This window comes from Ailuropoda melanoleuca, chromosome 10 (assembly GCF_002007445.2).
Source record: "Ailuropoda melanoleuca isolate Jingjing chromosome 10, ASM200744v2, whole genome shotgun sequence".
Classification (NCBI taxonomy): domain Eukaryota; kingdom Metazoa; phylum Chordata; class Mammalia; order Carnivora; family Ursidae; genus Ailuropoda; species Ailuropoda melanoleuca.
This window is the reverse complement of record NC_048227.1, coordinates 67,232,072-67,257,554: the sequence shown is the minus strand read 5'-3', so window position 1 is coordinate 67,257,554 and position 25,483 is coordinate 67,232,072. Positions and strand designations below refer to the sequence as shown.

General features: G+C 37.3%; 1 protein-coding gene across 6 annotated transcripts in view; it reads left to right on the top strand.

Annotated features, from left to right (window-relative positions):
* FAM184A (family with sequence similarity 184 member A) overlaps window positions 1-25,483 on the top strand; it is a 117,923-nt gene that overhangs the window by 74,667 nt on the left and 17,773 nt on the right. For all 6 annotated transcript variants that reach the window (XR_004628113.1, XM_034669050.1, XM_034669053.1 and 3 more), the window contains exons 10-11: window positions 14,489-14,701; window positions 22,719-22,872. Coding sequence is in view for 5 of the 6 variants with exons in the window: in XM_034669050.1 (XP_034524941.1) it covers window positions 14,489-14,701; window positions 22,719-22,872 (367 nt within the window). In the remaining variant the exon portion in view is untranslated. The remainder of the gene's footprint in view (window positions 1-14,488; window positions 14,702-22,718; window positions 22,873-25,483) is intronic.

Below are 25,483 nucleotides of genomic sequence, written 5' to 3'. Positions count from 1 at the left end.
TGCTGGATCTGGCCCCTACCAGCTCACACAGCCCTGACTGTGTGCAGGCCTTCTCAAGTCTGTATTCTGGGACTTGTTGGTGACTAGCAGTCATCGATGGTGGGAGTATTTACACCACAGTACCAGCACGAGCTACACACCAGGGCTTTATTTTTCAGAGAGCTGTCACATACTTACCAACTTACCACTGGGTGGGAGTACAGAGTAGAGAAAGAGTGACACAGCCAATGTGATTGGGAAAAATTTCATTAAAGAGGTCAGCTTTAGTGTGACTTTAAAATAGGGTAAAGGATGAACACAAATATTTTTATTCATTTGACATTTTATTGAATATACTCTTATTTCCCAGGCACTATGAGGAATACAGAAAAATGAGGTAGGGACAGTTGGGGAGATAGGTCATTGTGAAAAATTTTGACTTTTAATTATAGGAGTTCATAGTTCACTCAGTGAGCTATGTAGGATCCTGTCAAAGCTTTATGGATAGGAGAATAACATGTTGAAATTTTTATTTTAGGGAGTTTAATGTGGCTGTGATATTGAAGTGAGGGTGAAATGGAGACATCTCAATAGAGATCATCCAAAATGTCTGAACAGAGCACGTGAATACGTACCATGTACCAGCCATCACCCCTCAACCTGGGCCAGACTGCTCTTCCCAGACACTGCCATCCGTCTGCTGCTCAGCCCTCTCTGACTCCTCTCTCTCACTGGGCGGCCAGTCCTGCTGCTCTGCCTTCAGAGTGCACCCAGGATCTGCCCATTGCCCGGCACTTCCTCCACTACCACCCTAGTCCAAGCTGCTTGCAGCTCTCTCCTACATTGCAAATGGAACTTACATTTGGTCTTCCTGCTGCTTCTCTTGCCCACCTACATATTATTTCTCAACCAGCCAGAGTGATGCTCTTAAAATACTAAGTCGGATCATATTAGTCTCCTGCTCCAAACCTTCTACATTTAGATTACAATCCACATTTTTACTGTGGCCTGTAGTAGCCTTATGATTTGTCCTCTGCTAACATCATCTCCTGCCACTCCTTCCCTTCCTTTTCTGTAGTCCATTTGAAGACTTGGTGTTCCTGGAAAACACACACACACACACACACACACACACCCAAGCTTAATCCATTGCAGGGCCTTTGTACCTGCCAGTCCCTCCACATGGAACCCACTTTCCCCAGATCTTCATGGCTTGTTCTTTTACTTTGTTCAGTTCTCTGCTCAATCCTAACTCTTCGAAAAGATCTTCCCTAGCCAACTCCTCTAAAATAGCACCCTCCATCACTCTGTGTCCTCTTATTCTACTTTGTGTTTCTTCAAAACATTTATTACTACACAGCCTCATATTGGTTCTTTTCCCTATTAGAATGTAGTTCCATGAAAACTGGATCTTTATCTGTACTGTTCACAATTGCATACCTGGCTGCTTAAACTGCCTGGCATATAGTAAGCACTCAATGGTTGTTGAATGGAGTGAGCAAAAACTGAGGCATAGTGACTAAAGAGGAAGTTGTCAGATATATGAAGTACAAATAATTCTACCCATTTGGGACCTGAATTTATATATGTGTGTATATATACATATACACATACATACACACACATTTTATATATATATATATATTATAATATATAATAATTCTACCCATTTGGGACCTAAGTTTATTTCACTAAGAATACAAGAGAAACTATAAAAAATCATGAAATTTGATGGAATACTTTGCTAAAGGAGAAAGAAATGTTAAAGTTGACTCAGGATTTCAAGCCAGGGTAATCAAAAGAAGAGCATGATCTGAGACAAGGAGGTCATGAACTAAACTGAGGGGAAGTGGGGTGGTGAGATGGTAAGTTTGGCTTTAGACATATTGATTCTATCATCACAGGAAATTTAAAAATTTTTCACACTCAGTTGGAAAGGGCAATGACATGAGTAAGAAATGGAGCGTTAAAATAAATGCTGTTGATCAAGAACAACTGAGAAGCCAGCCTCTTCAGGCTGTCGCAGACTGTGTTCTGATTTCTAGACCAGTGCTGTCCAAGATGGTAGCTACCTACTAGCCACATACGACTGTGGAGCACTCAAAATGAGGTTCATCCAAATTGAGATGTCACTGTAAAATGTATGCTGGGTTTTTCAGATACTTAGATGGAATGTCTCACTAATATTTTTATAAGCTATAATTACATGTTGAGATGATAATGTTTTAGATATATTGGGTTAAATATACAACTAAAAATAATTGTACTTTTTTAAAAATATGGCTACTAAAAACTTTTTAGATTATACACATGGCTCTCAACTATAATTCTATTTGATAGCACTGGTCTACACTATTTAGATCACAAAAATTTACAGTAAATTTGGCTCAGTGCTCATTCTGCTAGCTCCATCTCAACTCTTAAGTTTGATGTTAGGAAGAAAGGAATTATCTTTAGAAATTGCATTTCTGCCTACTGAAAAAAGATGATATTTACATCAGTTTTTTTTTTAATTTTTTATTTGACAGAGAGACAGCCAGCGAGAGAGGGAACACAAGCAGGGGGAGTGGGAGAGGAAGAAGCAGGCTCATAGAGGAGGAGCCTGACGTGGGGCTCGATCCCATAACGCCGGGATCACGCCCTGAGCCGAAGGCAGACGCCCAACCGCTGTGCCACCCAGGCACCCCTACATCAGTTTTTATGTTTGTTTTAAAAGAATAACAATAGTACCTTTTAATGGAAGAACAGATAGATTCTGAGGTAGAGAGATTAGAAAGGGAGCTGGAACAATCAGCTCTTCCCAGCTAACTCAAAGACCTTGACAGAGCCCTGAGCAGTGATAGGAGATCAATGACGCTGACCCCAAGGTTCTGAATCCTCTCTGTAGAAATGAGGAGAGCATGAAACTATGTAGAACAAGCATCAGAGATCCAGCTGCAGCCTGGGAAAAGAGATGGCTGGAGTAAAGAAAAGGGAAGTCAAAGAAAAAAACAGCAGAAAGAGTGAAGGGAAAGAACATAGGGAGAAAGAGAGAAACCAGTTAGAACAGAGAGTGGAAATAGCAGGTAGGACCCCAGAAAATGTGGAATGGAATTAAAGTCTACCAAAAACCAGCCAACATCCATTATTCTTCACACTTCCATTCCTGAATTCAAAGTTAATCTGTAGTATTTTCCTCAGTAAATATGGAAGCTTGTTTTTAAATTCTTTTCAGTCAAAAAAACTTTAACTGTATTAGATCCTCTTTTATCAGACTTAATGTTGTTAGTGTCCTTCCTCTTGAGATTTTTTTTTCTAAGATTAACAGTACTAAATTGTTTTCTGAATTAATTTGCAAATCTAAAAATGTTTAATTTTCTTTCCCTACGAAAACCTCCCTTTTTAGAATAAGTTTATCCAGTTCTTAAATTGGTACCATTAGAAGAAGAGCATGAAGTGATGGAACAATGTTATCTACACCTGGCTTTAAAAAGAGATGCTTGAAATACTGGGGAATTATTAATGTGTACTAAGTATATATCCGTTCTGCAAAATATTATAGTAAGACCTGGTGAAATGCGGAACACTTTGTACCTTCAGGGTTAGTAGGACCCAGAACACACCTGAAAAATATTTAGGAACATTTTGATACCATTGTAGTAACAAATCAACTTAGCATATTCCTAATTTCAAATGACAAAATACTAAAAAAAAAAAAAAAGCATTGGGGATCGGAAAGGGTTCAACGGGTATTTGATTGTAAAGTTATTTAAGATAATCTCTGAGAAGCGTTAAGAACTGTCTAACATATTAGGTTGTCTTCACCTTAATTTCATTTATTATATGCCTGTCATTACTACTTTAGTTTAAATATTGGACAATTGTTCATGAATTTTTCTTTTTTTTTTGCTTTAGGAGAATTATTAAAATTGCGATTTTCACTTCTAAAACTTAGAAACGTTTGTTGGTTACTTTTCTGTAGATATTAGTAAACCTTAAAATTAATATTAGAAAAAGACTACATAATTTGCTTTAAGAAATTACCATATTATATATTAAATACTGACTTTTCGAACATTTTATTAAGCTTTAACATATTTTACTTGAATTGCAGTGTAAGATCAGTGTACGTATTATTTCAAGGAAGATAAAAATTTGATAAATGACATTTCTTGCATTAGTAATGAGAATTTTATTCTTTCTGTTGACATTTGATAGCATTTTGACGTTTGCCAAAAATTTAGTGCTTCTGATACACCAGTGGTGTGCTAGACCCATAATGGAGTCATAATGATCTCTGTCTTCCCAGTGCTTATAATCTAGAAAGGAAGGCAAATAGAAATAACAGTTTGACACATGAACTCATTACAGCTGTGGTACATGGCATGTGTAACCTGGGGACCTAACATAGTCTGGGAACTTGGGGAAGGTTTCTTTGACCATGGGGTCCTTTACCTAGGACCTGAAAGAGAAGCAGGAGTCAGGCCAAGAGGAGGAGACAGCATTCTGAGCAGAAGGGGATGTATGTGCAGAGGCCCTCAGGCAGCCCCCAAATATCTTTGCTCTGGAGAGCAGAGAGCCAGGAGGCTGGGGAGGTAGGCAGGGTTGGATCACTTGGGGTTTTGTTGGGACTTTGTCTAAAGAGCAATGAGGAGTTGTTTAAAGATTTTAATCAGGAGTGTGAAATATTCAAATGTTATAATTTCAAAACTTTGGCTACAGTATGGAGAATAGACTATAGTGGGACAAGTTAGGTGCCATTCAATGAGCGTTTTTCCCTCTTGGCAATTTTTCTTTGTTTAGATTAATATTCTCTGGACAAATATTTAGTATATTTGGTGTACTCAGTAGTTCATTTCTCCAAGAATACATTTCTTTTTTTTTTAAGTATTTTTTTAAAAGATTTTATTTATTTATTTGACAGAGAGAGACAGCAAGAGGGAACACAAGCAAGGGGAGTGGGAAAGGGAGAAGCAGGCTTCCTGCTGAGCAGGGAGCCCGATGCGGGGCTCGATCCCAGGACCCTGGGATCATGACCTGAGCCAAAGGCAGACGCTTGAGGGCTGAGCCACCCAGGCGCCCTCAAGAATACATTTCTAAGTCTTAGAATCTATTGGCCTTGTCTACAGGATTTCTGCATGATACCGATGTATGTATTTTTTCTAAATAACTTTTTTTCATTTTAACTGAAATTCTCTCTTTACTGCTTCTGTTATTATGGGGGAGAGGAAAAGGTAGCGAGTAACAAAAACTAGAAGTCCGTATCATTCATTTACTCTTGAAATAAGCATTTATTGACCTATTTGCTTTTTGCCACATACCCTTAGGCACTTTGTATACAAACTCTGAATAAGACCTAGTCTTTGTCCTCCAAAAGCTGGTAATTCAGTGGATTTCAATATGTATATACTAATATGTTTACAAATTGCAAACATGTAAAACCTTGTGCTGTTTTCTAAATGAATAAACTCAGGTTTAGAACAATGAGATGACTCCTGAGAGCATAGTTTCTTACAAAGCTCTGAATTTCTAATTAAGTGCAGCAACTTTTTTAGTTATTTTCAGCTTCCTCACTTATCTGAAAGTCTGATTATATTCATCCTTCAAGAAAAGAAATCCTGAAACACATTCAGTAAGCCTTCTGTGTCAAGGTATCAGCGCTATCTGTTGAAGAGGATACGCTGAGGCCCTTTTCACTCATCTCAAAAACGAACAAGCTTAAGATGTTTTAAAACAAATTGACTATTATATAAGGCATCAGTTTTTATTAACATGGAGCTTGCTTATATAGAATGCTTGCCAAATAATATTTTTGCATACAGATTTTTAGTTCATCCAATATTCTTCCAAGCAGACACTTAACTTGGGGGATCTCATCTAGTGTTGTGGCATAAATACCATCTATATGTCACTGACTTCCAAAGTTACATCTCTAGGCTTGACATCTTCACCTGAACTCAGAATCACAGGGTTGGCTGAAAGGCATCTCAAATTTCACATGTCTGACTCAAAAATATTGATTCCCAGTCACCATCCCCCAACCCATCATCTTCACTTCTTGGCACTGCTTATTGCTCAAAACAAAAACTGAAGAGTCATCCTTGATTTCTTTCTTTGCTTTATCTCTCATGTAATCTGTCAATCCTATTTATTACACCTCCAAAACATACGCCTGCTCCATCTGCTTCCATCGCCCCTAGTAAACACTAGGCCAAGGCACCATTGTTATAGCCTCCAATCCAGTCTCCCCAGTTTCACTTGTCTTCATAGCACCAAGGTAATCTTTTATGATGTAATCAGATCTTGCCATTCCCCTCCTTAAAATTCTCTTAAGGTACTTCATTGAATTAAGGCTGTTTTTGTGGTCCTACAAGACCATAAGCCATCTGGCCCCTGCAAAAATCACCCATCTCATGTCATCCTCACAAACTTGCCCCCCAACACACATGCACACATGTCCCTGCAGTCACTCCCAGCTCACTCCCCCGCAGGGTCTCTGTGCTAGCAAATCCCTTTGCCTGGATGCACCTTCGCCAGGATCGTTGTATTTCATGGCTGGCTTTTTCATTGATTCCAAGCTGAAACGCCACTTCTTTCAACAGATGTTTCTTACAATCAACCCACTATCACTTCTAGTCATTTTCTATCACAGCAATCTTTTTTTTATCATAATTTTTATCATCAACTGTTTCTTTATTTTTTGTTTTTTTTTGTATATTCGTTTTTATTGTCTTATTCAACTCTATCACTCTATACTTAAGATATTTCCTGGAATTTAATAGTACTCCAATAAAGATTCCTCTAAGTGAAAAAAAAAAATCTTACTTCATTTATGTATTAACCAATAAGAGTATTGTGACCCAGTAGCCCTTGTGCATTTCCCCATTGCTACAGCCAGGTCTGTGATGTGAGTTACCCCAGGTCACAGCTCAAAGACTGTGCCTTTTGGTTTAACTATTGCCATGGCTGAGAACAGTGTGTTGACAGAGGCAGTGCCCCTGTAAGTTTAGATTCCAAGTGTTCTAATATACTTCCGTTGTATAAAACCTAAAATCTAGAATTTCTAAGGGAAGACCTGGCATGCCACTTTATGATCTGTCATATTAGCCTAGTTTTATCAGTTAGTTCAGGAATCCTAAACAACATACATGTATTTGTCCGGTGATACCTTACTTAAAGAGTGAAAAATAAAATCTACTTCATAAGTAAATGCCATACATTTTACTAGGAAATACAAAGAAGTAAAACAAAAACAAAAAAACACAACAAAAAATCCCTCAGCTTTTCATAAATTTTGCGAAGTCTGGAGAAGTGTTTTATTTAGTATATAAAGAATATTGAGCATGAGAAAGCATAAAGAAAAATAAAATTAATACAGCTAATATATATAACAGAAAACGTGTATGTATGTACAAAATGTATATTATGTATTACATATATAATTTTATGTATTATATATATGAGAAACTTTAAATTGAGCACTTATAGAATAACCAAATAGAAATTAATCTTTTTTCTTAACTTATTTTTATAACTCTAGGATACTAAATTATATCTTATATTAGTCTAAATTATTAGTAAAAAATTATTTACCAGATAAAAACAAGTTTTAGTTTATGACACACCAAGGAATAATCATATTATAAAAAAAGAATTATTTTCTGTCTGAAAATTTGATTAATGTCCAAAGTAAAAACTATTTCACAGGAGCTTTTCTACTTAAATTACTAATATAACTTTAAGATACTATTTTGTATTTTTGGAAGGCAAAAAAAATGAGGCAACTGAAAATGAAATCACATTTTCCCCCCTATTTGGGGAAAGAGATGGCGTGGGTTTTTCCAGTTGTTTCATGTCACTCAAAATTGCAATGAACTTCTGAAAAGTAAACCCAGGTCATAAGTAATTTTGTCAGATATATCCTAGAAAATAGGATTAAAAAAGATATAAAGGCATCTCTTCTTTCTTTCCCCCAAGTATAAAATCAGATTATTATTAAATGTTCACATTTTTAATGATTAACTCATTTATTTTTGGCCCCCAAATTATGCAGACAATCAAGTTAGTGTTTCATTTCTCATCTGCTCATCTCTTGAGAAATCTGTTGTGAGCATACTATACCAGTACTGAGTATAATGCTTTTGAAGCATTATATTTTAGATTTCTGGGAGGAACTTAGAATGGTAATATTTCTTCTGGGTCCTTCAGTAACCTTTACTTTTTCAACTGAACTCTGATTTATATGTACTGGCCTTGCATAGGTAAGTCTGCCATCCCACATACATCAGATACTGTTTTAAGGGACTACAGATAATTTAGATTGTGTGTCTTAAATTTTTTTGTCTAATTCCTTTCTCAGAACTGTTTTCAATTTATTTTTTCTTGAGCATATTATAATTAATGTCCTGTGTTTTAATCTCCCTTTTATATCCCTCTTTCTTTCACTTAGTTGATTTCTGAATGTTTCCCTTTATTCCTTTAATTTTTTTTCTTCCTAGCGGCACTCTCTGGGTGAAGCTTTGCATAAATCTATCAACAATGTAAGTGAGCGGCACTTACAATTTGTACACAGGGCATGTTGTACTTTTGATTTTGCATAAATGTCATCACTGCTTTAAAGCTTTAACTTATGGTATACAAAAATACACTTAGGCATTCAATATGTTCTGTTTTGTATACAAGGAACAAAAGCTTTCAGCCATTTGTTTGTGTATGTGCATACATCTGCCACACTGTATTAATGAGCATATTTTTATTATAAAGCCAAGCAAGATATTACCTCTCAAACATAAAATTTATTATTTAAATGTTAACTAGTTAATAGTTTTCAAAAATACTGTAACAATGCAAGTAAGTGTAAATATGCTTTTCTTTCGTTAAACTATTTTTTGAGAAAGTAGTATCAATAAACAAGTGTTAGAGAGTCGTGAAGGTTCATGAGATTCAGAACATATTTTACATTTTGATGTAATTATTAAAAGATTTAAGTGAACTGAAGTAAATCCCTTTTCTAAGAATTGGCAGAGCTATTAATGTTCTTAAGTATGTAGAAATTAAACTTCAAAGTAATATTCCAATGTAAACACTCAATTAAAAATTTTTCATATGTCATATGACGAGAAAAAATGAGATTTATTTATTTTTAAAGATTTTATTTAAATTTTTCATATGTCATATGACGAGAAAAAATGAGATTTATTTATTTTTAAAGATTTTATTTATTTATTTGACAGAAATAGAGACAGCTAGAGAGAGAGGGAACACAAGCAGGGGGAGTGGGAGAGGAAGAAGCAGGCTCATAGCAGAGGAGGCTGATGTGGGGCTCGATCCCATAACGCCGGGATCACGCCCTGAGCCGAAGGCAGACGCTTAACCGCTGTGCCACCCAGGCACCCCATGAGATTTATTTTTTACCATACCCAATGTTCTTTAAAATAACAGAGCTGAATGTCCTTGAATATTTTTCTTGATATCAGAGGGCAGAGGTCCGTGCACATTTTCTGTAAAGGGCCAAAGCCTTGTGGGTGGTGCAGTTTCCCTGGCAGCTATTGGACTTTGCTGTTGTATGATGAAAGCGGACACAGACAATAGGGGAGTGAATCTGGGTGGCCATGTTCCAGTAGAACTTAAATTACAAAAACAGGCTGCAGTTTGCCAGCTCTTGTCTTAGGGGAACCAAAGCTTGAGTCAAGAGATGTTCTGTGAAATTTTGATACTTCTGGAGTAAAACTATTTCCTCATACCTTTCTAAATTCTATGCGAGAAAAGAACATTTTACCTCCTTTTATATTAAACCTTGCGTTCTATGTAAAAAAAATAATTAGAAATACATGAATAAAGGGCACCTGGCTGGCTCTATCAGTGGAGCATGACACTCTTGATCTTGAGGTTGTGAGTATGAGCCCCACATTGGGTGGCGAGATTACTTAAAAATAAAAATTTTTAAAAAATAAAACATGAATACATTTAACACCATTTAAAAATAAGCAACAAAGATATTTCTCTCAATGTTGGTGAAATAAGTCTACATCTAGAAATTCACATATAACATAGTAAGAATTTGGGCATGATCACTATATTAAACCGGAACCACTGTACATAAACTATATGTACTAATTGGGGTAGGAGTAAGAACCCCAATAAGATAATTATCAGAATTAGTTGTACTTCAGAATACTTGTGACAACATAGTCATCTTTTCTTAGTTATGAATGAATAGCTATAAATGAAAAAATAACCTTAAACTGAGGTTAAATCTTTTAGTAACTAACATGGGAAAGCCTTGACTCATCTCCTACAAAAAAGTAAAAGGGCTTGGTGACATAGTGAAATTCCCATTAATTCCCTTTTGTAACATTATAGCCCTTGAGGCTCAGCCCTTCTGCTCTGTCATCGTCCACACAAATTGTTGCCATCAGTGGTGTTGAGCAGGGCGAGCATCCGCCCACCCCTCTACACATTCTTTCCCAGCCTTCCATGCAAGAATCTTTCTGCTCTATCCTGTCTTGTTCTCAAAAACTATCTAATTTTTTTCAATGAAGAATGAGAGGGTGATTGGGAACATATTACAGAAACATCTTAAGGACATTAAGTAGGCATTGTTGTGGTTCTTAATTGATAAATTCAGTTTATAGGTTTTCTTAGAAAAATACCAAGAAATTATGAACAATTCAGAATTTTCTCAGAATGGTCATAATTCCCCTAAGCTTAAATTTATTTTCTTTTCTTTTTTTTTTTTTAAAGATTTTTTATTTATTTATTAGACAGAGATAGAGACAGCCAGCGAGAGAGGGNCTTTTCTTTTCTTTTTTTTTTTTTTAAAGATTTTTTATTTATTTATTAGACAGAGATAGAGACAGCCAGCGAGAGAGGGAACACAAGCAGGGGGAGTGGGAGAGGAAGAAGCAGGCTCATAGCTGAGGAGCCTGACGTGGGGCTATCCCATAACGCCGGGATCACGCCCTGAGCTGAAGGCAGACGCTTAACCGCTGTGCCACCCAGGCGCCCCTAAATTTATTTTCTTAGTTAGACTCTTCAAAAATAGCAAATTAGTGGTTAAAAGGAAAAAAAAGGAATTAAAATATTCAAGGACCTTCAAACATTTTACATGAACATTTATGTAAGTTGTTGACATAGTAATAAATTATCCTTACTGTCCTCCAAGCCTCTGTTAGCAGTTTTTAATGTTGTTTTATATATTTGAAAGTATTGAACTGAATATCATATGGTGTAGACTTTCTAAGAATTTGCATTGACCTTTCTTGTCAAAATTGATAAATATTTTGGCGTTACATAATTCCATGTCCCATGTTGACATCCTATCAGACCGCGGTACCTCAGATTTGATTCAGTTTCTATTTTGAGGGTGTTTTTTCATGCACCACTGTGAAGGGACAGAATCCTTGTGAAACTGCCCTGTAGGAAGTAGGTAAAGCTTGCCTTTCTCCAGAGAAATGTATCCATGTTTTTAATTATTTTAAAAAAGACATCAGTGTTTTAAGTGGTAAAGATCCTGGCCTTCAAAATTGTTTACAAAGTGTATCGTACCTGTTGATCAGTAGAATATACTTCATATCAAACACCTGTGGTAAGAATTTTTTAAATGAGGACTAAAATTCTTTTTTGAAATAAGGATTCTTCTGGTTTATTTAAAACCAACAAAATAAAAAGCATTAAAATTAAAATTATAACATATGTATAGAACTAATACCTATACTACATACCTTGAAAATACAATTTGAACAACCATTTTCATTCATTTATTCAACAAATGCCTTTCTGTAATTTTGTAATAAAAGTACTGACCACGATTGCCCAAACTGTTTTACACAATGTCTATCTTTGTTCTCTTTTATTTTGAATTAATGAAGTTTCATATTAATATGTATTTCCATAAAGTATACTAAACTCAGCTGCTTAAATTATAGCTATAAAACATTAGTTCATTTTACATTGCTTTGCTCATTATTTCTGTGTTTTAAAGTGCCATGTAATTTTCATGTTAAATAAAGGCTGACAATTTAATGCAATGCTACTAATTTATTTATAAAATGAACAAAGTAAGTTTTGATGCTGCATTGCATGATAAAGGCTTTCTGCATAGAATTCATGTTATGGTCTTGAGCATGAATCCAGAGATTTGAGATAGCCTTAATATTATTTTGGTGTGCTTTCAAAGTTAAGAATGCAGAATATCTAAACTAAGTATATTTGAACACTGCATTGCATGATAATGTCTTTTTTGAGTGTATTTTATCCAGCATAGTTACAAAGATTAATCTTACATCCTAAAATGAAAAATAATACTTTGCAATTCTTTCACGGTGAAGTATATTAAGTATAAAATATTAAGTAAAATTTTAAGGGTATTTTATTTAAGCTAGAGAGGTTTGAAAGTGTGCTTAGATTTTAAATATGTAACTATTATACTTCTGTGGTACCTAATTTTAAATGTTCTAGTTCTTCGTCAGTTTCATCCTTAAATAGTTAAAGCGTGAGTCAGTTGTAGTCAAATTAACATGTAAGAGCTCTTTTTGATGCAGTGAACTTTTGAAGTGGGTATTGCAGAAAATCAGATACACTGCTATGAACTGACTGGCTTACTAACCTCAGTGCACACTTAACTGGGGTACTAGACCCAGGGCTACCACTAGCACATGCGGTACCTGTGTGCAAATTGGAAAGACCATGCCCCTTTTCTTTGAGTCGATGCAGATGCAAAGCAGGCCAGACAGCTTCTTGAGCAGTTTGTTCACTGGATGGATTTGTCCTTACTTGGCCAGGGGCCAATTAATAGCTTTGACAATATCCATCATTGTAATATCAGTCATTATTCTACATTTAACATAGTCTTTTCCTAATGTTCCCATACATGTTCTAACAAGTTGTCACCAGAGACAAGGCAGTCACATGGGTCCCCATGCTGGGTCTGCGACAAGGTTGAATGTGTGAAGAGAGTAGGTAGGCAGGTGCCTTTTCTATTTCAAGGACTAGCTAGCTGGGAAGAAAATGACTCTACCAGTTACACATGAGTGTTCACAAACACACATTTTTGTTGCCTTTTACCCTTTTATGATTTACTTTTTCTTTCTGGATTGTCCTTAATACTCATTTCATCCTGATTTTCTTTGCATAAAGTGGTACAAGTTACATAGTATAATTTGTCTTAGTCTTCAAACACTACAAGTATGGCCTTAACTGTTGCTGTAGCATTGCCTTATTTTTCCTTCTTATTTTTTGCATCTCTGGTGATTCTCCACCCTTTTAATTTTCCCAGGTCCCTTCTACTTTGTGAAACATCGAAGGCATCCTATATCTGCCTTCCATCTATCAAAAGAAAATCTTTTCCCATTTACAAAAACTCACTTTACAGTGTCCTCTCTCCCTCAGCCTTCTTGGCCATAGAAACTGCTTTACTTGTATGTAAACACATATTGCATTTTAAATTACTTAATGGAACAGATTTAACAACTTTTATGTGCTTCTCTTTTGTTGTTATTAGCTTCAGACTTCTATTAGAATACGGTTGAGTTATCTAGTTCCAAGTTACAGTTTCCTGTTTATGAGAAGAGAAATAGATGAAATTAAATGGTTATATCAAATGTGTATGTGAACATATATATACATGTACATGTTTTGTGCTTTTATTCTTTAAAAGGGACTTAATTTTAAGTATTTGAAAACACCCAGAAGCAATGCAGACATATTAATGGTGATGTCTGTGTACAAAAGGAGTAACAGATCAGTTGTGCATAGTTAAAGTACCTGTCATTGTGAGGCTATAAATAGAGGATTGTGGGATGTTTGTGGTTTTTTAAAAAGCTTAAAGATTTGTAAATCCTTTGAATGAAATCAAAATTTAAAAGTGAAAATACTTTTTATTTACATAAGTTATAAATGAATAAATCTTTTAAAGAGTAATTTTTTAATTCTCAAATAATCTTAATATTTATTGAGCACTTACTACATGCCAGGGGCTGTTCTAAGTGAACTATGTGTAGTTAACACTCTTCAACTCACACAGCCTAGTGAAGTATTAATATAGCAAGTGGCAGAGCTAGGATTTTAACTCAGAGCCCACATTCTAAACTACTCAACTTTACCACCTCACAAATAAGCAGTTTAACTTTTTATACCATCTCCTTGAGGTGACCATAACGTAATAAATACATTAACATCAGTTGTACTGTTTTTATTTCATATTACACATTTTTATTGCAATATAACATAGGTGTTCATTGTAACAAATGGGTGTATTTCTAAACATGGGCTACAGTGTTCTTTAGAGAGTCCACAAACTTAATACCACTAAAACAGTCTATTTTTAGGATACTTACTAAAAATAGAATTAAAAGTGGTGATACCTAAATATTAAATATCTGATATATTGTAAAACATTTGAAGTGGATATTTAGTTAAGGCAATTACTTGACTATAGTTAATATCATTGACATGCTTTTTTCCCTTAGATTGGCAATTTGTGAAATATGCGTTGTACTTATTCTCCATTGTGTACCATTCTGTGGCATAGATTTCCTTGCTGAAACAGAATCTGGAGATGCAGCTTTCCCAGTCTCAGACTTCCCTGCAGCAACTGCAAGCCCAGTTTACACAAGAACGACAACGACTTACACAAGAGCTTGAAGAATTAGAGGAACAACATCAACAGAGACATAAATCTTTAAAAGAAGCACATGTCCTTGCCTTTCAAACTATGGAAGAAGAAAAAGTAAAGGAACAAAGAGTAAGTTTAATATGATATATGTTCAAAGATAATCCAACAGCCTAATAATTATTAGCCTTCAAATTCTTAAGAATTCATTTTTTGCCTCCAAGTTATATATTGCTTTATTTCATTCTGTTTTCTAGAATCTGACTTCTCGTGGGGGTCAGAATGATTAAACATACACACCAGTTACACAGTTGGAATAAGGCCGACATTTTATTTCTGTTTCCCAACATAATGCTGAGTTCATGATGAGACTAATACACCATCTGGTTTGTCATGTTGTTAACAGTGGTTAAATAAATTTAGCATAGTCCTACCCAACAGAATGGCTGAAAGCAACACAGGAAGCAATAGGTGTTGGCAAGGATATGGGGAAAAAGGGACTGTCTTGCACTGGTGGTGGGAATGCAAACTGAGATAGCCACTGTGGGAAAACAGTATCGAGGTTCCTCAAAAAGTTAAAAATATAACTACCCTACAATCCAGCAGTTGCACTATTGGGTATTTACCCAAAGAATACAAAAACTAATTCAAAGAGATACATGAACCCTCTGTTTATAGCAGCATTATTTTAAAAAGCCAACATGGAAGCAGCCTAAGTGTCTATTGATAGATGAATGGATAATGAAGATGCGGCATCTATGAGTAATGGCATATTACTCGGCCATTAAAAAGAAGTGAAATCTGCCATTTGTGACAACATGGATGGACCTAGGCGCTATTACATTAAGTGAAATAAGTTAGAGAAAGGCAAATACTGTATGATTTCACTTATATGTAGAAATTTTTAAAAGCAAAACAAATGAACAAACAAAACCTAAACAGACTGATAAATACAGAGAACAAACTGGTGGTTGCCAGAGGAGAGGAGGTGGGGGAATGGGCAAAATAGGTGATGGGGTTAAGAGGTACAAACTTCCAGTTATAAGACAAGATATGCAGGAGGAGGAAAAAAGATGGCGGAGGAGTAGGGGACCTTTTCTCAGCTGGTGTCCTGAATCGAGCTGGATATCTACCAGATCATCCTGAACACCCATGGAATCAGCCTGAGACGCAGGAAGATACATCTGGATCTCTACGAACGACCATCTCCAGTGCTGAGTATTGAGGTACGAAGTGTGGAGCCGTGAATCCGTGCACAGACATCGGAAAATAAACGGAAGGGGGAAGGAGCCGACGTGCTCGGGCGCCGGGAAGTGGTAGCCACCTGCACGGGGGAGCAGGCAGACTCACAGATTGGCACCTGTGAGAAACCAGACGGAAACCGGGAGCTCCGGAGCATGCACTGGAACTGGACTGAAACTGGGAGCTCGGGAGTGCACGCAACCAGACTGACAACCAGCGCTCCAGAGTGCGCGTGAACCACACTGAAACCAGGAGCTCGGGAGCACGCGCGGGAACTGGGGTGGCTGGCGGTGTTAGAAGCACAAAGGGCAGAGATGTGTGGGCCCTGGAAGCAAGGGCTGGGAAAGTGGCTGTGGGGCTCACAAACTGGGGCTCTGCGGGGTTTTTAGCAGCACCGGCAGAAACAGAGTTAGAGTGGCCAAGAGAGCTCAGTGGAGAGCTGACCGCGATCTCTGTTCTGAGACAGAGGCTAGGATATGGCCACTGCTGCTCTGACTCTCAGAAGAGTCACAGCCGCCAGGGAAAGCCGCCAGAGAACAAAAGCCTGGAAAAACCAGTTCTCACTGTGCCCATCTCCCCCCCCGCCAACAGGGGACAGGGCAACTCTGCCCAAACAGGGATGCCCGAGTATCAGCACGGCAGGCCCCTCCCCCAGAAGGCAGGCTGAAAAATCAAGAAGCCCACATCCCTAACCCCCAGCAAAGGGAAGAAACAGAGACTGTGGCCTCTGCCACAGAACTTATGGATATGGATATAACCAAATTGTAAGCAATGGAGTTCAGAGTAACAATGGTCAAGATGATATGTAGGCTTGAAAAAAAATATTAACAAAAATATGAACGAGAATACGGAATCTCTAAGGGCGGAAATGAGAGTGAATCTGGCAGAAATTAAGAACGCTATGAATGAAATGCAGTCTAAACTGGATGCTCTGATGGCCAGGGAAAACAAGGCAGAAGAACGAGTTAGTGAGTTGGAAGATGAGATGATAGAAAAGAAGGAAAAAGAGGGAACTTGGCTTAAAAAACTCCAATTTCAAGAATGTAGAATAACGGGAGATTACTGACTCAATGAACCATTCCAGTGTCAGAATCATCGGCATCCCCAAGGGGGTGGAGAAAGAGAGAGAGGTCTAGAAGAGATATTTGAACAAATTGTAGCTGTGAACTTCCCTAATCTGGGGAAGGAAACAAGCATTCGTGTCCAAGAGGCAGAGAGGACCCCTGCCAAGGTCAATGAGAACAGACCTACACCACGTCACATAATAGTACAATTTGCAAGTCGTAGATCCAAGGATAAAATCTTAAAAGCTGCCAAGGGGAAAAGAATCCTCACCTACAGAGGGAGGAACATCAGAATAATGTCAGACCTGTCTACAGAGACCTGGAAAGCCAGAAAAAGCTGACAAGACATATTCAGAGCACTAAGTGAGAAGTACATGCAGCCAAGGATCCTTTCTCCAGCAAGGCTGTCATTCAGAATGGATGAGGAGACAAGGACCTTCCAAGACCAGCAGAAACTGAAAGAATATGTGACCACCAAGCCAGCCCTACAAGAAATATTAAGGGGGGGTTCTGTAAAAGTAAAAAGACCTCAAAGGTGGTACAGAACAGAAATTTACGATCTATAGAAACAAAGACTTCACAGGCAACATGACATCATTAAAATCATATCTCAGTAATCACTCTCAATGTGAATGGCCAAAGGCTCCCATAAAATGCCACAGGTCGCAGATTGGATAAAAAGACATGACCCATCCATATGCTGTCTACAAGAGAATCATTCTGAACCTAAAGATATATCCAGACTGAAAGTGAAGGGATGGAGAACCATTTTTCATGCCAACAGACCTCAAAAGAAAGCTGGGATAGCAATTCTCATATCACACAGATTAGATTTTAATCTAAAGACTGTAGTTAGAGATACAGAACGGCACTATGTTATTCTTAAAGGACGTATCCAACGTGGATGCGACAAGTAGGAATATCTATGCCCCCAACAGGGGAGCAACCAGATACACAAGCCAACTCTTAACCAGAATAAATAGACATATAGATAATAATACATTTAATAGTAGGGGACCTCAACACTCCGCCCTCAGCAATAGACAGATCATCTAAGCCGAAAATCAACAAAGAAACAAGAGCTTTGAGTGACATACTGGACGAGATGGACCTCATAGATGTATACAGAACACTACACCCTAAAACAACAGAATACTCATTCTTTTGGAACACCCATGGAACTTTCTGTAGAATAGACCATATACTGGGTCACAAAACAGGTCTCAACCAATACCAAAAGACTGAGATTATTCCCTGCATATTCTCAGACCACAATGCTTTGAAACTGGAACTCAGTGACAAGGAAAAATTTGGAAGAATCTCAAAAACTTGGAAACTAAGAACCATCCTGCTTAAGACTGATTGGGTAAACCAGTAAATTAAAGAAGAGCTTAAGCAATTTATGGAAACCAATGAGAATGAAAACACATCGGTCCAAAACCTATGGGACACTGCAAAGGCTGTCCTAAGGGGAAAATACATAGCCATCCAAGTCTCACTCAAAGGAATAGAAAAATCTAAAATGCGGTCTTTATATTCTCACCTTAAGCTGGAGCTGGAACAGAAGAGCAGGCCTTACCCACACACAAGAAGGCAGTTGATCAAGATTAGAGCAGAGATCAATGAATTAGAAACCAGGAGCACAGTAAAGCAGATCAACCAAACTAGAAACTGGTTCGTTGAAAGAATACATAAGATCGATAAGCCACTGGCGAGACTTATTCAAAAGAATAGAGAAAGGACCCAAATTAATGAAATTATGAATGAAAGATGAGAGATCACGACCAACACCAAGGAAATAGAAACAATCAGACACTATTATCAACAACTATATGCCAATAAATTAAACAACCTGGAAGAAATGGATGCCTTCCTGGAAACCTATAAACTACCAAGACTGAAACAGGAAGAAATTGATTATTTAAACAGACCGATTAATCATGAAGAGATTAAAGCAGTGATCAAAAACTTCCCCCAAAACAAGAGTCCAGGGCCTGATGGAATCCCACCAAACATTCAAAGAAGAAGTAATACCTACTCTCCTGAAGCTGTTTCAAAAAAATAGAAACAGAAGGAAAACTACCAAACTCATTCTATGAGGGCAGTATTACTTTGATCCCCAAACCAGGCAAAGACCCCATCAAAAAGGAGAATTACAGACCAATATCCCTGATGAATATGGATGCCAAAATTCTCAACAAGATCCTAGCTAATAGGATCCAACAGTACATTAAAAGGATTATCCATCATGACCAGGTGGGATTCATCCCTGGGATGCAAGGGTGGTTCAACATTCGCAAATCGATCAGTGTGATAGATCACATTAATAAGAGAAGAGACAAAAACCATATGATCCAGAAAAAGCATCTGACAAAATACAGCATCCTTTTCTGATTAAAACCCTTCAGAGTGTAGGGATACAGGGTGGTACATTCCTCAATTTCATAAAAACCATCTATGAAAAGCCTACAGCGAATATCATTCTCAATGGGGAAAAGCTGAGAGCCTTTCCCTTAAGATCAGGAACACGACAAGGATGCCCACTCTCGCCGTTATTGTTCAACATAGTACTAGAAGTCCTTGCAAGAGCAATCAGACAACAAAAAAGAATAAAAGGTATTCAGATTGGCAAGAGGAAGTCAAACTCTCTCTCTTCACAGATGACATGAGACTTCGTGTGGAGAACCCAAAGGACTCCACCCCAGATTACTAGAACTCAAACAGCGATTCAGTAATGTGGCAGGATACAAAATCAATGCACAGAAATCAGTTGCATTTCTATACACAAACAATGAGACTGAAGAAAGAGAAATTAGGGAATCGATTCCATTTACAATAGCACAGAAATCAGTTGCATTTCTATACACAAACAATGAGACTGAAGAAAGAGAAATTAGGGAATCGATTCCATTTACAATAGCATCAAAAATCATAAAATATCTTGGAATTAACCAGAGAGGTAAAGGATCTATATAAGAATAAACATAGTTAAAATGTCTATGCTACCCAGAGCAATCTACACTTTCAACGCCATCCTGATCAAAATACCAATGACATTTTTCAAAGAACTGGGACAATCCTAAAATTTGTGTAGAACCAGAAAAGACCCCAAATCACCAAGGAAATGTTGGAAAAGAAAAAGCTGGGGGTATCACGTTGCCTGATTTCAAGCTATACTACAAAGCTGTGATCACCAAGACAGCATGCATGGTACTGGCACAAAAAGACATATAGACCAGTAGAACAGAATAGAGACTCCAGAAATGGACCCTCGGCTATATGGTCAACTAATCTTTGACAAAGCAGGAAAAAACATCCAGTGGAAAAAAGACAGTCTCTTCAATAAATGGTGCTGGGACAAAATCATAGAGGAGAACATAGGCTGTAACCTCTTCGACATCGGCCACAGCAACTTCTTTCATGACACGTCTCCAAAGGCAAGAGAAACAAAAGAAAAAATCAACTTTTGGGACATAGAGGAGAACATAGGCTGTAACCTCTTCGACATCGGCCACAGCAACTTCTTTCATGACACGTCTCCAAAGGCAAGAGAAACAAAAGAAAAAATCAACTTTTGGGACTTCATCAAGATAAAAAGTTTATGCACAGCAAAGGAAACAGTCAACAAAACTAAGAGGCAGCCCACGGAATGGGAGAAGATATTTGCAAATGAAACTACAGATAAAAGGCTGGTATCCAAGGTCTATAAAGAACCTCTCAAACTCAATACAGAAACAATCAAAAAATGGGCAGAAGAAATGAACAGACAGTTTTCCAATGAAGACATACAAATGGCTAACAGACACATGAAAAAATGTTCAAAATCATTAGCCATCAGGGAAATTCAAATCAAAACCACATTGAGATACCACCTTACGCCAGTTAGAATGGCAAAAATTGAGACGGCAAGAAACAACAAATGTTGGAGAGGATGTGGAGAAAGGGGATCCCTCTTACACTGTTGGTGGGAATGCATGTTGGTACAGCCACTTTGGAAAACAGCATCGAGGTACCTCGAAAAGTTAAAAATAGAGCTACCCTATGATCCAGCAATTGCACTACTGGGTATTTACCCCAAAGATACAGACATAGTGAGGAGAAGGGCCATATGCATCCCAATGTTCATAGCAACACTGTCCACAATAGCTAAATTGTGGAAGGAGCCAAGATGCCCTTCAGCAGATGAATGGATAAAGAAGATGTGGTCCATATATACAATGGAATATTAGCCATCAGAAAGAACGATTACCCAACGTTTGCAGCAACATGGATGGAACTGGAGATTATGCTAAGTGAAATAAGTCAACCAGAGAAAGACAATTATCATATGGTTTCATTCATTTGTGGAACATAAGGAATAGCAGGGAGATGGGTAGGAGAAGAAAGGGAAGAATGAAGGGGGGAGCAAACAGAAGGAATGAACCACGATAAACTATGGACTCTGGGAAGCAAACTGAGGGCTTCAGAGGGGAGGGCTCTTGGGGATTGGGATAGGCGGGTGATGGGTATTAAGGAGGGCTCGTATTGCATGGTACACTGGGTGTTATACACAAATTATGAATCATGGAACAGTACATCAAAAACTAAGGATGTATTGTATGGTGACTAACATAACATAATAAAAATTTTTTTAAATAAGATATGGGGATGTAGTCAGTAATATTGTAATAACTCTGTATGGTGACGGATGTATCTAGATTTACCATGGTGATTATTTCCTAGCGTTCATCATTGTGGAATCACTATGTTGTACACCTGAACCTAATATTGCATGTCAACTGTACTTCAGTACAGCACATAAACACACAATGAGGCCTGATTGGTAAATAACCTACTCATTGATATCATTTGTCAATTAGAACACATAAGCTTTTGTATCAGTACTTTAATTTTACGCATTCAGTCTCTTTGAAACCTGAATCCTGTTTCAAAAGAAATCAGAACCTGCAGTTTTATTGTTGTCATTAGGTAGCCAACCCACCTATGTAACTATCATCTAAACTTAAAGTCCTTTATATTACTATATTTAAAGAAACCTATGCTTTATTTTTCAGAAATAAAACACTTCAGAAACAGTGAGCATAAGTAGCCAGATATTAATTCATAAAAACAGTATTTTAGAGCAATGGTTAAAGAAATTTAACCCTAATTACAACGTGGTATCTTTCTCAGAAGCCCTTCATGTTGCAGATTATGCTAAGTTCAGTCTCTAAACTTGAAGTACCATGAGCTCTATTTTTTTCATATGGCCACATATCTTCTCTTAGTCTTTAGCCACAGGTAGTCCATTTTTTCTGGTTAGGCTTTTAGAACTAATCACATGAGAGGTTTGTTTACTTTTCCAGTTACCTGCTCTCAAACCTTTGCTTCGTTCGCAAATGCCTATAGAAAGTTGCTACAAAATATTTGATAAGGTTGGAGTTGTAAAAGCCATTGTCATCTCTTTCTGATTGGAAGGAGATTTCTTCTTGTTAATGCCCCCTCCTCTCCTCTCTTTCCTCTCCAAGTTTGTGCACACAGAGAAACTAAGCATTAATTTAGGTGGCTTACCCGCCTTGGCAACTTCAGACAATGACTTTATTTGAAAACTACCGGAGGTAAAGGGCCCACCCACATCCCAGTTCAAACACAGTATATTGAATCAAACTGATTTCATAAGGATTGTTCTACTGAAGTGACCCTACTAATTTATTTTCTAAAGGTCATTATATCTAGTTTTCTTGAAAATGAATTACAAATGCCTTGTTTTTCTTAAATAACTGAGTTGTAGTAATTTTGATTTTGCTTGCGTTTTCCTTCCTGTATTCTAGCATTATAATTTGAGTATGTGTCTCCTGTTTTAGGCTCTTGAAAATCATTTACAACAAAAACATTCTGCAGAGCTTCAGTCATTAAAAGATGCACACAGAGAGTCAATGGAGGGCTTCCGGATAGAAATGGAACAGGAGCTTCAGACTCTTCGGTTTGAATTAGAAGATGAAGGAAAGGCTATGCTTGGTATTTTGAAAGGATTTTAATCTTATCGTATTTATTTGTATGTTCTACTTTAAAATTCAATATGATATCACAGCTTTATTTTTAATTTCTGAAACACCAAAATGAATATCTAAGTGTTTTGTATATTTGAAGTTACCAGATGAAGAAGTGAGTATGGAGGAGTAGAATGAATAGAACAGAAACAGTGAGGTGAGGTCCCCTCAACTTTCTCCCTACTCTGGCTACGAAAGCAACACTCACCGGTGCTTCTACCCACCACTAAGGGACTAAACGGAGTCAGGACATTCAGACTTTCCACTCTCCAGTGACTGAAATGAGTTGATAGTCATGGAGCCACTTGTCCTTAGACTTGATAGTCATATGGTTTTTTTCCACTTCAGGATTTTGTTTTTAGGAGAAAACTCATGTTTAGGTCTGACCTTTTGTCTAGGTATTTTTCAGATATTTCTTTAAAGGGATTTTAATATTTGAAGTATTCAAATCACTGCCTTTTTATAAGGAGATCAGTTGAGATTTGAAGAAAAACTGTATATGTATTTAAAGAGTTTTTGGATGTTTTTTTTGGTGGTGTTCAAGAACTTTTTATTCCTACCATCTCATTTTCCTTTTGTTTGGTTTTTTCCCTCTAATTCTCTTCAGAGTTTTTATTCTATGTGTCACATTTTAGGGGCATACCCTTTCCAAGTAGGAATTGGGAACAAAGAAGACCAAAGTGTTGTGGATACTTTGGGCCCCAAAGACAAAGCCGTTTGACCCAGTTCATTGTCCCTACTGTTGCTAGGAGCCCTAGGCCAAGTCATCAGAGCTCTCTTTTCTTCCTCCTTTACAAGCCACTGTCATAGCTAGGGTGAAAATCATAGTAAGACTATTTATCAGACATTTGTGGGATACCTCTTTACATGCTATGGAGACTTCTGAGCAAGGAGAATTCAAAAATGAACTGCTGCTCTGTCTTTATATAGAGGAATTTACAATCAAATGCAGAGGTAGTCTGTAAAATTCTGGCCCAAGGGAAGCACAGACTTTCCACAGCTGTGTGAGGAGAAGTAAAAACAGGCCAAGTTTTAAGCACTTTTGTTTAGTCCATTGAAACTTGATTTCGATACCTTTTTTTTGACAAAAGGACTTTTGAGATTTTTTTTTTTAATTAAACTTTTTTATTTTGAGATAATTGTAGACTCATAGGAGCTTGTAAGAAATAGTACAGACTATGGACTCTGAGAAACAAACTGAGGGCTTCGGGGGGGTGGTGGGGGAATGGGATAGACTGGCGGTGGGTAGTAAGGAGGGCGCGTATCGCATGGTGCACTGGGTGTTATACGCAACTGATGAATCATCGAACTTTACATCAGAAACCAGGGATGTACTGTATGGTGACTAACATAATATAATAAAAAAAATTTAAAAAAAAATAGTACAGAGAGATCCTGTGAAAACTTTATCCCTTTTCCCCCAGTGGCAACATCTTTCAAAACTATAGTTCATATTACAACCAGGATATTGACATTGACAATGTCAAGACACACAACTCTCCCATTACCATGTGGATCCCTATTGCCCATTTATAGCAACACCTACCTCCCTTTCCTCCCCACCTTTAATGCCTGGTAACCATGAATCTGTTATCCATTTCTATAACTTTGTCATTTAAAAAATTTTACAAATGTAATGTATAACCTTCTGGGGATTGCTTTTTTTCCACTCAGCATAATTCTCTAGATATTCATCCAGGTTGTTCTATGTATCAGTAGTTTGTCCCTTTTTATTGCTGAAAGACAGTTGTCCTTCACCCATTGAAGGACATCTGGTGTTTTCACTTTTGTGTAAGTGTAAATTTTCATTTCTCTGGGATAAATGCCCAGGAGTGGAGTTGCCGGGTCATATGATGATTGTAGGTTTAGTTGTTTTTTGTTTTTTGTTTTTTTGTGGGTTTTTTTTTGTTTTGTTTTAAGAAACTGCCCAACTATTTTCCAGAATGGCTGTACCATTTTACGTCCTCAACAGCATTTGATGTCACTGTGTTGTATTTTAGCCATTCAGATAGGAGTGTGGTATTATCTCATTGTGAATTTTACTCTGCATTTCTCTAATGGCTAATGATGTTGAACATGTTTTCATGTGTTCATTTGCCATCTGTATATCTTTTCTAACTGGATTGTTTGTATTTTTATTATTGAGTTTTGAGAGTTCTTCATGTATTCTAGATACTTGGTCCTTTGTCAGGATCCTTCAGGTCTACATTTTGCCCCCATTATTCCATTGAAATTACTCTCCCTGAGGTCACCATTGAACTTAGAAATCCCACAGCACTCCCACTTTTCTGATCCCTGCTCTTTAATCTCATGTCCTAGTCCTGTTTCCCATGCATCTGTTAAATATTGCTGTTTTCCTAGGATTTAGTCCCCAGCCCTCTGGTCTGCTTTTGGGTCTTCAGGCTTTTCTTGGCTGACTGAACAAACTGAGGGCTTCGGGGGGGGAGGGGTGGCTTCAACTACCATCTATTATGCTAGTGACTCCAAAAATGTATTTCTAGACCAAACTGCTTTCCTCATGAATTAGATTTCTATTTCTTACTGCATATTAGAAAATTAGAATATCTAACTTGTACTAT